The following is a 13660-nucleotide window of genomic DNA, read 5'->3' on the forward strand; positions in this document are numbered from 1 at the left end:
GCCTTGAATTTGTAAGTGCTCCGCATTTCCACTCCGCGGAGGTGCGGGGGTAGACGGCCAGGGCCCCAATCCCCCAGCGCTTTTGCATCTCGGGGATGCGGGCGCATCCCGCGCAAGACGCCCGCAGCCACTTCAGCCGCCGCTGCTCCTCCCGCAGCACCCGCCGCCGTGGCTCCACCGGCTGCCACCACTGCTCTGGCCGCCGCCGCTGCTCGTGCTGCTCCAGCTCCCTCTGCTCTTGCCGCGGCCTCTCCTCGAGCCTCCGCCTGGAGCTCCTCTCTCCTGGCGGCTGCAGCGGCTTCCAAGTCGCTTTAGTCTTCCTCCTCGTCCAGGAGGTGCGCGGTTGCTTCTGCGGCCGCCAGCGCCGCGATTTCGGCCTCGGCCCCGGCGCCCTCAGCCGTCGCCATGCATTCTCGCAGGGTTGGAAGTCCCGCCGACCGTCGGCCGCTCACCCCTCGGGGCTCCACCTGCATCTCTCGCAAGAGGCTTCGCGCTTCACGCTGTGATTCCGGCGCCAGTTCTCCCGACACCGCCTGCAACCAGTCGGTCATCCGGCTGATCCGTTGCTGCAGCTCCTGCACCTCTAGGGTCGCCGCCATCCCTTGGTCTGGGACCCCCGCGGGCAGCTTGTCTGGCCACAGCTCGTCCCCGGTCAAGCGGTCATATTTCGACAACCGCCTGCGCTCAGTGATGTGCCTCTCCAGGAAATCTGAAGCCCCCGGGGTTGCTTCGCCCAGAGCTCTGGCCATCCCCGAACCAAAGGAGCCAGATGCACCCAGCTCGTCCTGGGTGTAGTCTCCGTACAGGTCCTCGTCCTGCTCACCATAATTGTTGCCTTCGTCCTGCATTTGGGCAGGCGAAAGGTGTTGTGTGATTTGACTTAATGTCAAGCATTGTAAGAACTCACAACAAGCTTCTTTAATAAAGAAAGCGTTTATTGAGAAGTTACTTCATACACCTAAGCTAAAAAAGTCAAATCTGCCTGAGGACAGATTTGCCTTCCCTTATCAAGGCAATTCTCCCGCCTAAAAGTTGAAAGTTCCCAAGGGAGGGGGAAAGGAGTCAACAGGTCCCATAAAACACAGTGTTACAATTCGCACGTCCTTGGTCTTCTCCGGAGACAAGATAAGATGTTATGGTTACAAAAGGCAGACCCGGCCAAGAGGTTCAAAAGACAAATAATTCACAGCTCTCTGAGATAACAGGGCGCACAACATAGTTTGAGTTTCAAGCAAGCATGCAAGCATAATATATGGGCCTGGGGCCTAAAGTACAAAGCAAGGAAAAGGTTAAACAAATAATCATGGAGAGACTCATGCTAACTCATGGCAGGATTCAGCAGCAATCCTGACAACTCCCTTCCAGCTACAGTTAATACAGTTAATGAACTAGAGGCCCGTTGGCCGCCTTTGGAGGCAACGTTTGATGGCTTCAGGTGGCTCTCTTTATCCGAAGTGGACGGGTTGCTGGGGAGGATGAGGGCAACCACCTGCCCCCTTGATCCCTGTCCGTCTTGGCTCCTTAAGGGGAGGGATGGACGGATAGGTGAGCAGCTCAGGGATATTGTTAACTGCTCTCTCCAGTTGGGGGAGTTTCCTGAGGTGCTGAAGGAGGCGATGGTGTGCCCTCTCCTCAAGAAGCCATCCCTGGACCCACATGACCCTGCAAGCTACCGCCCAGTAGCGCATTTAGCGTTCCTGGGTAAGGTGGTGGAAAGGGCTGCGGCGGACCAGCTCCTAGCGTTCCTGGAAGATACTTCGGCACTCAATACATACCAGTCTGGCTTCCGCCCTGGTCATGGGGTGGAGACTGTGTTGGTCTCCTTGTTGGATGACCTCCGTCGCCAGCTTAACCGAGGTGGCTCTGCTGTGCTAGTTCTTTTAGATCTGTCGGCCGCGTTTGACGTGGTCGATCACGAGCTGCTAGCGAGCCGCCTTGCCGGTACGGGGATAAGGTGTACAGCGTTACGCTGGATACGCTCCTTCCTCCAAAACTGGACACAGAGGGTAGCCGTGGGAGAGGAAGTATCGGGCCCTTACTGGCTCCCTTGTGGGGTCCCACAGGGCTCAGGGCTCTCTCCTACATTATTTAACATATTTATGCACCCTCTGGCTCAACTGGTACGGAGCTATGGGCTGGGTTGCCACCAGTACGCTGATGACACCCAGCTCTTTCTCCTCATGGATGGCCACCCGGACTCCCCCCCAGATCCATTTGCCAGATGTTTGGAAGCCGTAGCTGGATGGCTCGAGCAGAGTTGCCTGAAACTCAACCCCTCCAAGACAGAGGTTCTGTGGTTGGGCCGTAGGGGGGCGGATCAGGAAGCGCGCTTACCCTTTCTGGCCGGGACGCAACTTAATATCGCATCTCAGGCCAGGAATTTAGGGGTGACCATTGATGCCTCACTAACACTTGAGGCACAGGTTAAACAGGTAGCTAGCCAGGCATTTTCCCATCTTCGCCAGGTTCGGCTACTAGCGCCCTATCTGTCCTCCGAACACCTGGCCACAGTGATCCATGCGACGGTCACCTCTAGACTAGATTTCTGTAACTCGCTCTACACTGGCCTGCCTCTGGGCTTGATCCGGAAACTGCAACTCGTCCAAAATGTGGCTGCTAGAGTCTTCACAGCTACACCATGGAGGGCTCACATCCAGCCAGTTCTGAGGGAGCTGCATTGGTTACTGGTCGCCTTCCGGATCAGGTTCAAGGTTTTGGTTTTGACCTTCAAGGGCATCCGTGGTCTAGGCCCAGTATATATGAGGGACCGCCTTTTGCCCTATATCCCCCGCAGAGCTTTACGCTCTGCGGGGGCTAACCTGCTGGTCGTTCCGTGCCCCAAGGAAGCCCGCCTGGCCTCGACTAGGGCCAGGGCCTTTTCGGTCCTGGCCCCAACCTGGTGGAATGAGCTCCCGGAAGAGCTGAGGGCCCTGCGGGCATTACCAGCATTCCGCAGGGCCTGTAAGACGGAGCTCTTCCGCCCGGCTTATAACTGAGGCCGGGAGGAAAGAAGATCACCCCCCCCCACAAACTGGCGGTAGAGAGTGTCACCCCCCTCCGTAGTTGAGGATGCGGAGAGCAAATGAGTAGATTACGCCATCGCGGTTGCCATTACTGTAAATTTTTATTGTCATTTTATGGTTTTAGGGGACAGGGTTATGTAAGCCGCCTCGAGCCTTCGGGGGGAAGCGGGGTATAAATATAATAATAATAATAATAATAATAATAATAATAATAATAATAATAATAATAATAATAATAATAATAATAATAATTCTATGGGCTCCCAAGGCGTGAGAAAAATGATTTCAGAACAAGGAAATTGGCAATTTATTATTATTATTATCATTATTATTATTATTATTATTTCGATTTATTTCCTGCCATGAGCCATTTGGGAGTGTCTTAAAACCCCATTAAAACTCCCATTAAAAGACTTTAAAATGTCACAACATGGTGGCACAATAATAAGATCCCCTTCCTACCCCCCTTCCAAAAAAGGGGGGGGGGTAGAGGAGAAGGAGTTCAACGATGTTCAAGAAGAAGCCCGGGGGGGATTTACCTTTGTAAAGACCCTCCCTGAGCTCCCCAAGAAGTTTCAGGGGTGCAACTTGCACCCCCTCCCTCCCAGTCCCCGGGGAAGGCGGGGGAAGGCTTTCCAATGCAAGTCAATGGAGACATTGACTTGCATTGGCCCCGAATCGTCCGAAACGATTCGGGAGGCTTCCAATGCAAGTCAATGGCCTCCATTGACTTGCATTGGCCCCGAATCAGCTCGGACAGTTCCGAATCGATTTGGGAGCCTTTCCAATGCAAGTCAATGGCCTCCATTGACTTGCATTGGCCCCGAATCGATTTGGACTGGTCCAAATCGTCTGATTCGGATCCGAACTGGTCCGAATCGGGCCGTTTCGGATCCGAAACGATCTGGGCCAATTCAGATCCGAAACGGTCCAAATCGGGGCCTCAATGCACAACCCTAATTCTGATGGTGTCAGATGTTAACCATTTGTTAACCAACTTGCTTTTAAAGACGTTTTCCTGTTCATGCCAACAAGCACTCTTACAGAGCCACTGTTTGGCTAGCTTTGCCCTAATGCTTAAACTAGAGTTGCCAGCAGTGGGTATAGTGCTACAACACTTCTGGTAAAAATCTGGAATTGATGCAGGATAGTTCTAGGAAACTCTAGATAGAATTGAGAGGGGACATGATTGATTTTGAAAGAATTTCACTTGGAGAAGTGCAGGAAGTGGTTCCTATTGGCAGCAGAGGCCAGGACCCATAGTAAGGAGTTTAAACTACATGTAGAATGGTAACGTCTAGAAAAAATACTATGTATAGAACTGTACCGGCAGGAAAAAAAATTACACAGAATAGTTCAACAGTGGAATCGGCTGCCTAAGGAGGTGGTGAGCTCCCTCTCACTGGTGGTCTTTAAGCAGCAGCAGGACAGATACTTATCAGGGATGCTTTAGGCTGAGCAGGGGATTGGACTAGATGACCTATATGGCCCTCTCCAACTCTATGATGTTGTGTGATTCTATGATTCACTACAAATGATGACGCTACCATTAAAAAAAATTTCTCCTGTCCTTGGCTCAGAGTACCAGTTGGTAATGGAAGGGAGCTGTAGAGAGAGCTCAGGGAGTTATCCAGACCCCACCTGGAGGTCAGCAACCCTAAGTTATATCCTGCTTCAAGTTTACTAGTTCTCCCATTTCAGAGCAAGCAAAGCTTTGGCTGGATTCAATAGGTTAATTTTGGTCACCACATTTTCAAACAGACTTGTTGCTGCAAGGGTTGAACTGAGTCTCAAAATCACCTCAAAGAAGAACCAAGAAGCTCTGGAAGTAAGATTGAAACCGAGGCTGAAATAGATGCCAGCCAGGATGACAGCAGCAATGAACAGGACTGCCAGCAGAATCCCCACAATTGTTCCAGTGTGGGACCCCACTTTCTCTGTGGGGAGGTCATTATTTCTCAAACCTGCAGGAGAAAATTTCATGGGGGAGAAGACACAAGAGAGAATATTAATCAGTATTTTCATTAGAAACTACAACAGTAACAAGACAAAAAAGAAAGGGGGTTAGAAAAAAAGACAACAGGATCAGTGAGATCAATTCTTTACAGTCAAATATGAGCAAGGATGAAGGTCTGCAGCTGAGAATCTATTTCAGAAACTATCTGTAAACCGCTCCACAGAGCGGTAGAAAAAGCCCTAAGGGCATTGTGGATGGAGAAAGGGCAGGACCAGTCCGTGATAAAAACTCCAAAGGAGCCAATCGCCAGGCTCCTGATTGGCTCCCGATTGGCCCCTTGGTCCTCGACTGACAGCACAGGAGCCAATTGGAAGCCGCGAAGCATCTCCCAATTGGCTCCTCCGGCCCTTGCCTGCATTTTTTACCCCTACGGCCCCACTCCTCACCTCTGCCAAGCGCCCTACATCACAGCACACAATTGGGAGCGCCGTCGAGCCCTGTGCCTCCTCCGGCCGCTGCCTACATTTTGACACTGTCGGCTGATGCGAGGCGCCTCCCGGCCCCTACGGCCCCAGTACTCACCTCTGCCAAGCGCACAGCCACTTTACAAAAGCCCCTTCCGTGCCCCACCAACCTTACGGCTGCACAGCCAAACAGGAGACACAAGCCGCCTCCTGATTGGTCCATCTGCCCACTCACTGTGATTCAAACTTCTCCGGCCCTGCACACGCCCTCCCAAACCCTCTCCAACCCTGCCCCTCAAGACAATAGGCGCCAAGCCCACAGAGAGCTTCAGGCACCGACACTACGCTCCTGCGCCAGTCAGGCCCCCCCCCACGACCGTTACGCCACGCAGCAGCCGTCGCCAGACGCCCCACCAGCACCACAATGACGCTGCCTCTAGCAGCCCGCCCTCCTGCTCGCCACTAAGGAACACTACACCCCCAAGTCCAGTCTGCACAGCAAGCCTCGCAACCCCACAACCTTACGCTTCCCCGTGACAGGGCTGGGTGGGAGACGGCTGGGCCTTCCCAGAATGGCTTCCTCGAAGGCTGCGAGGATTGAGGGCAGGCCCAGGAGCGCTGCGGCGACAGCCCCCGAGGGGGAGGCAACCACGGGGAGAGAGAGAGAGAGAGAGAGAGCACCAGACAGTAAGGACCTTGCCAGAAGGCAGCACAAGAAGGGCCTGATGGAGGACGGAGGGAGAGGGGGGAGAGAAGCCCGGAAGGGAGGAGGAACCTCACGAGTCACAATAGCGGAGAGGGCAGGATCGCAAACACGCTGAGGGACAGACACACAGTCAGGCCGCTGGAAGACAGAGGTATTTCTGCCATACAGCGTGGAAATACTGTGCTTGGTGCCTGGATGGGTCTCGGGCCCAAGGACAGACACACAGAGACACATAGAAACAGCGGCCTGGAACACAGAGAGCCCATGGAATGGCCACAGGTGGGAACAGACAGACAGCAAACAGAGAACATGCAAGACGGGGGGGGGGGGGAAGAATCCTGGGAAATGGAGCAAGCAGGGAGGGAAAGGAGGAACATGAAGGGGGGAGTGGGCCAACATGCTGGAGGACAGAATACCCAGGAGGGTATTCAGGCCGGGAGACATATTAAAAGTGGCCTGGAAGACAGCAGGCTGGAAGGGATGCTTGGAGGGCTGCTCAGATTGGGGGCGGAGCTGAGACAGGACAGGAAGTGGAGGACTGGCCAGACAGAGAGACACCGATTGAGATAGAAGGCACACAGACAGCGAGGAACACCAAAGGACTAAGGTGGGGGGGGGGGGGAGAAGGAGGAACATAACAGACAGGCAGAGAGACCATGGACTGGGCAGACAGAGGTGGCCACAGGTGGCAACAGACAGATAGGAGGCAGAGAACAGGAAAGACAACAGGGGGGGGGAGTCCAGGGAGGGAAGGAGGGAGGGAGGGAGGGAAGGAAGGAGCAGGGAAATCCCAGAATGGATGGATGCATGGATGGGTGGATTGGTATAAGGGCCGAGGACAGGCAGACAGAGAGCCCTTGGCATAGGCAGACAGACATGGCTACAGGTGACAACAGACAGACATGAGGCAGAGAACACGAAAGACAAGGGGGGGGGGGAGTCCAGGGAGGGAAGGAGGGAGTGAAGGAAGGAAGGAGCAGGGAAATCCCGGGATGGATGCATGGATGGGTCGCTTGGTAAAGGGCCAAGGACAGGCAGACAGAGAGACCATGGAATTTGGAGACAGAGGTGGCCATAGGTGGGAACACCCAGACAGTAGCCAGAGAGCACAAAACACTGGAGGGGGGGAAGGGAGGAGTCCAGGGAGGGAGGGAGGGACGAACGAGTTGAGAGGGAGAGAGAGGAAGGAAGGAAGGAAGGGCCAGACAGCCATGACAGCCAGACAGTCTGACAGCTCAGAGTGGGATAGCGGCAACACTGTTCGCAAACACAGGGATGGATGGGTTGCCAGATGCCCATAAGCAGATGTAGACTACCATAAAGACAGCAGGAGATACAGAGGCAGACAGAGACATAAAAAGACACATACGCGAGAGAAGGTGAGGCACAGACGCACAGACGCCAGAGTCAAGGGCAGAAAGGCAGGGAGATGCCCCCCTCTGCAATTTGCCCCTGCCATCTGACTCTATACTCCTACTTTGTGGTCACCATGAAATTATTTTTCCCCCCCTGCTCCAGCACTGATCCCTCTGCTGCGGCCAGAACCCAACCTCCTGCTTGCGGGGACCATTGCCACTGCCACTTCCAGCTGTCTTACACTTCACAAACACCTGCATTCCTAATCTAACCAGAACAGTGCTCTACATACTGCCTCTTCCAAGACCCCTGGCCTGAAAATGGCCTTCATACACAACAGCACACTACGACTGCTACAATATTCTGCCCCAAGTCAACCCCCCTCCCAGCTATGGTCTGATGCCTGACCCACCTTACAGCTCTCTTCTGACCCACTACATCTATACGGCCCTTACTACAGCACTTGTGCGACTTTCAGTTGAGACACTGCCTGTGGATCATGCAAGCCTGTGCTTGGGTTGCTGCCCATGAGACAGCATTTGCTTCCTCGGCTATACAGACACCTCTCCAGATCACATACTATGGTTGCCATGGCATACAGTGACACAGAAGCATCATTCCTCAACAATACTGACACACACTACTATATTTAATTACCCTTCTCCTCCAAAATCTAATACATGTGCTGCGTGAGAAATCATAAAAGCAGGATTATGTCTCTCTGTGCCACAGACCTCCTACTATCATGTCCCAAGCCCACCTGACCATTTACATCTCTCCCTTTCCCCCCTCCTTACATTCTGCCTTCTCCTTTCAGAGACCCTATGCACTCCGCCTGAAAGGCCACCGTCGCCAACATGCTCTGCATCTTCGCCTACCACCTTGGACTGCTCACCTGAACCCACATCTTCCATTTGCCCTACCCCTTGCAAATCTCTTCCATTTCCCTCCCCTTCTCCAACCCTCTCCTATTAACCTCTACCCACCAAACTTCTTGCTCACACTAACACATACACTGCTACACTACGAAACTAATGCTACTCCCGCTTTCCCCCCTTCTGCAGACTGACTCAGCAACACACCTGCTTCACACCTCCTCCTGCTCTGCCGTCACAACCCACTGCACTGCAGTTTGCGCTCCCTTGGTGAGTTCCAATCCTAACCTATTCCCGTTCCCTGGGACAATCCTTCCATCCCAAACCATGCTTCCTAACCCTACTACCCTTCACCCTGCTGCCTCTCCATAACTCTGGCCATGAGGGCATCCTGCTTTCTGAACGCACGCCACTTGGTCAGTCCTGCTACCTGTCCATCCCTCCACTGCCTCACACCTTGCCTCCTCTATGGAAATCCACCCCTCTCTATGGCCAACCCAACTCTCATCCTGCCCCTTCTGTTTCCTCCCCACAGCTGCCTGCCTGCCTCCCAACCTCTCCAGCTTCTACCCAGCCTCCAGACACTCCTGACTCCAGCACTCCTACCCTCCCCCTGAAACGGGGGTCCTGCTTTCCCGCCACACGCTGATTGGTGAGTCCTGCTACCTGTCCATCCCTCCGCTGCCTCACACCTTCCCTCCTCTATGGCCACCCACCCTTCTCTACGGCCAGTCCACGCATTGCCTTCTCTGTGGAGACGCACCCCTATATACAGCCAACCCCCCGCTCATCCAGTACCATTCTGTTTCCAACCCACAACTCCTCAGTTAGCTATCATGACTTCCCTTCATACTCCTCTATGAATTTCCTCCTATACACTACCCACTCAACATCACCACACTTACCACCCCTTTCCCCGTCTCTCTCCAGTCAACAGCTCCCTGACAACCTGCCTACACGTCCACCTACTACGCCTCCATTAAATACTCCTCCTTCATACAGTCTACTTCAGACCTACACACCTTCTGTGAACACAACCATTGGACTGGTAAGTACACCTGCCACACCACCCATTGCATTCAAATTCCATTCACTCCCTTCAACCACTACAACCCACTCCTCCCTTTGCCAGGTTTTTCCTACCCATACATCGAACAACAACCACCTCACAATGCCACGGCCAAAATGCCAACACACACCAGAAGACATAAGGAAATCTCACGTTGCTGCAAGCCGCAAATACCGTGCCACACACACTGCACAAAAGACTGCTGAAGCCTACCAAAGATGCAGTGAGCGACGAAGACAAACCCTTGCTGCCCCTCCTAAAGACTGCCAACCATCTCCAACAACTGACAGAACACAGCAACACAGTCCAGAACACGGCAAAGACAGCAATTTGTCCACTTCACAAGACAATCCTTCTCTCGCTCCCACTCTACAAGGACATCTATCTGTAGCTTTCACCATGCCAGACACCCAGCCATCCTCAAAACCACACTGCTCTGGCAACCTCACAGAAACATGCCTATCCTGCCAGGCAAAACACTTTGCTGGAAAAAAACATTCTGGACACCACTAGTCAAGATGCTGCACTAAGGGGGCAGTTACCCTCCCACCCATTCACACTGCCACACTCATCACTGACCTGCTCACCAGACAACATGACCACTCCACCAACTTCATAACCAACATTCACTCCATCAACAGTTCATTGGCATTTGCATCCATGGGTGCCTCTATTGCTGCTCCACCTCACCAGGGATCTCTGTGGAGACACACCCCTATGTACACCCTGCTCATCCAGCACCTTTCTGTTTCCATGGGTGCCTCTATTGCTGCTCCACCTCACCTGCTTCAGGATATGAGGAAGTATCTACCACCAGGCTGGCGCACTACATCCAAACACTGGAGAACCTCGTTCCTACGCACAGCTATACATTCTAGATTCCTTGCAAGCGGCAAGAGAACGACTACAACGCCCTGAGAATGAGTCCTGTAACCCAATCCTACAACAACTAAGCAACTTCATGGCTGAAAACAACCCTTTTGCACAGGCCTGCAAAATGCTCCATGAAGTCAAACAGGAGTGCATCCAAGAAGCTCGCCAAAAACATGCTACTCCATCCACTGTCACCATGGCCATCCTTCAAGACAGGGAACATGATCCACGCCGTTACAATGCCCCTTGGTCTAATGAGGTTGCTATCATCTTTGAGGCTGACGATGGATGCCCACCTCTACATCACAACTTGCTCATCCACTGCTGCAGGCCATCTACTAATCACCCTGCACATACCGAACGCATCTCCATCCTCGATCCAAACCTGGAGCCCATGGTCTACCCATTACTGTTCCCATTAGGAGACCAAAGCTGGGGAATAGACATACCCCTCCAACAGCAACCTATAGCCATTGCACACCTCCACCAACAGAGTGCACACCCACGCACACGTGACTCAGATGCGGTACTACCAGTACCGTCTTTCCGTCCGAGTCACATTTAATCCTTTTCTTGCAGCAGGTAAACTAACTCAGCAATACATTGTTGATGCCTATGTCAAAACACCTGATGCCTATGTCAAAACACCTCCACACCTGGAGTACTGTGTGCAGTTCTGGAGGCCTCACTTCAAGAAGGACATCGATAAAATTGAAAGGGTACAGAGGAGAGCGACGAAGATGATCTGGGGCGAAGGGACCAAGCCATATGAAGATAGGTTGAGGGACTTGGGAATGTTCAGCCTGGAGAAAAGGAGGTTGAGAGGGGACATGATAGCCCTCTTTAAGTATTTGAAAGGTTGTCACTTGGAGGAGGGCAGGATGCTGTTTCTGCTGGCTGCAGAGGAAAGGACACGCAATAATGGGTTTAAACTTCAAGTACAACGATATAGGCTAGATATCAGGAAAAAGTTTTTCACAGTCAGAGTAGTTCAGCAGTGGAATAGGCTGCCGAAGGAGGTGGTGAGCGCCCCCTCACTGGAAGTCTTCAAGCAAAGGTTGGATACACACTTTTCTTGGATGCTTTAGGATGCTTAGGGCTAATCCTGCGTTGAGCAGGGGGTTGGACTAGATGGCCTGTATGGCCCCTTCCAACTCTATGATTCTATGATTCTATGATTCTAAAACAGAGGCCAACCGTCTCAATTATCTACGCCAGAATCAGAATACTCTACGAGTGGAGAATTACCATAGAATCATAGAATCATAGAATCAAAGAATAGAATCATAGAGTTGGAAGGGGCCATACAGGCCATCTAGTCCAACCCCCTGCTCAATGCAGGATTAGCCCTAAGCATGCTAAAGCATACAAGAAAAGTGTGTATCCAACCTTTGCTTGAAGACTGCCAGTGAGGGGGGGCAGCCTGTTCCACTGCTGAACTACTCTGACTGTGAAATTTTTTCCCCTGATATCTAGCCTATATCGTTGTACTTGAAGTTTAAACCCATTACTGCGTGTAAGCAGGACTGCCCTCCTCCAAGTGACAACCTTTCAAATACTTAAAGAGGGCTATCATGTCCCCTCTCAACCTCCTTTTCTCCAGGCTGAACATTCCCAAGTCTATCTTCATAGGGCTTGGTCCCTTGGCCCCAGATCATCTTCATCGCTCTCCTCTGTACCCTTTCAATTTTATCTACGTCCTTCTTGAAGTAAGGCCTCCAGAACTGCACACAGTACTCCAAGTGTGGTCTGACCAGTGCCGTATACAATGGGACTATGATATCTTGTGATTTTGATGTGATGCCCCTGTTGATACAGCCCAAAATGGCATTTGCCTTTTTTACCGCTGCATCACACTGCCTGCTCATGTTTAGCTTACAATCCACAAGTATCCCAAGGTCTCGTTCACACACAGTGTTACCTAGAAGCGTATCCTCCATCCAGTAGGCATACTCCAAGTGTGGTCTGACCAGTGCCGTATACAATGGGACTATGATATCTTGTGATTTTGATGTGATGCCTCTGTTGAGACAGGCCAAAATGGCATTTGCCTTTTTTACCGCTGCATCACACTGCCTGCTCATGTTTAATTTACAATCCACAAGTACCGCAAGGTCTCGTTCACACACAGTGTGACCTAGAAGCGTATCCCCCATCCAGTAGGCATGCTTTTCATTTTTTTGACCCAGATGCAGAACTTTACACTTATCTTTATTAAATTGCATCTTGTTCCCATTTGCCCATTTTTCCATTGTGTTCAGATCTCGTTGAAGTCTGTCTCTATCTTTTCTATCCTAGATGAGGGGGTGGAGGGACTACTCATCAAGTTTGCAGATGACACCAAATTGGGAGGACTGGCAACGGGTTGGCGGCAAACAATTTTTATTTTTATAACTAGACTGAAAGCCTGTTGCATCCAGGGCGATAGCAGCGGGCCCACCATGATGGCGCCGCTGCCACCTTACCTGGTGCTCCTGCTGGCTGCGGTGCCAATGGCCCTGGAGCCAGTTGCCGTACTGCACCGTGCCCAAGCAACCAGTACCAGTGTATGGCAGGGCAATGGCTCTGCAACTGGCCGGGCTGCCACAGACATTGGCAGCTGGGCTGACAGCCCCGCAGCTGTTCGGCCTACCACATGCGCTGGGGGCCGGGTCAATCGACAGCTGAGGCAGGGCACCCCAGGAGCACCCTCCTCGGCAGCCAGCCAGCATCTGGGCACAAGGTTGCGTGAGTGCCTTGCGGCCAGCTTCTGGAGGCAGGTGTTCCAGGGGCCAGAAGGCGAAAGCACAGGCCAGACACCGGATGTTTCCCAGACAGCACTCCGCCCATAGTGGCTCTTTAGAAATATTAGGAGCCACTAATGGTTAGGATAACAACAACAATAATAATAATGTAATGAACACTTACAATTTTTGTTCCTTTTTCCAAATCTCTGCTGCCCTAGCTGACCACACCAGATGCAAGTCCCGAAGAGTACAGTCTTGGCCAATAAGCCAAGACGTAATTGCCAACCTAATTGCAAAGTCAAAGTCCAATCTGGGTCTTAGCATTAACCAAGCAAAGCTGAGTCCCAGGGTGAGCCAAAGGTTGTTCAGCGAGCCAGGGTCAGGACCCAGGAAGGCAGAGTCCACAAGCCAAGTCAGTCCAGATTATAAAACTGTAGCCAATAGCCAAAAACCAGGAGTCCAGCAACTGCGAGTCAGTTGGGCAGAGTTTCACTGATGCAAAGGTGAGACAAGAAAAGAAGTCCCGGCAATGGGTAGGTTCAATGCACAGGTTGCACCCACAAGGAAACACCATTGAAGGCTTGCTTAAGTGCAACCTTCCTTAATAAGCT

General features: G+C 52.2%; 1 protein-coding gene across 3 annotated transcripts in view; it reads right to left on the bottom strand.

Moving 5' to 3' along the window:
- The window catches only part of PLXDC1 (plexin domain containing 1), a 170423-nt gene that overhangs the window by 17214 nt on the left and 139549 nt on the right, over positions 1 to 13660 (bottom strand). For 2 of the 3 annotated variants that reach the window (XM_077314907.1, XM_077314905.1), the window contains exon 12: positions 4824 to 4987. The exons of the other annotated variant lie outside the window; for it this stretch is intronic. In XM_077314907.1, coding sequence (XP_077171022.1) covers positions 4824 to 4987 — 164 coding nt within the window. The remainder of the gene's footprint in view (positions 1 to 4823; positions 4988 to 13660) is intronic. 3 annotated transcript variants of the gene reach the window in all.

The sequence above is a fragment of the Paroedura picta genome, chromosome 16 (genome assembly GCF_049243985.1).
Source record: "Paroedura picta isolate Pp20150507F chromosome 16, Ppicta_v3.0, whole genome shotgun sequence".
Classification (NCBI taxonomy): Eukaryota; Metazoa; Chordata; class Lepidosauria; order Squamata; family Gekkonidae; genus Paroedura; species Paroedura picta.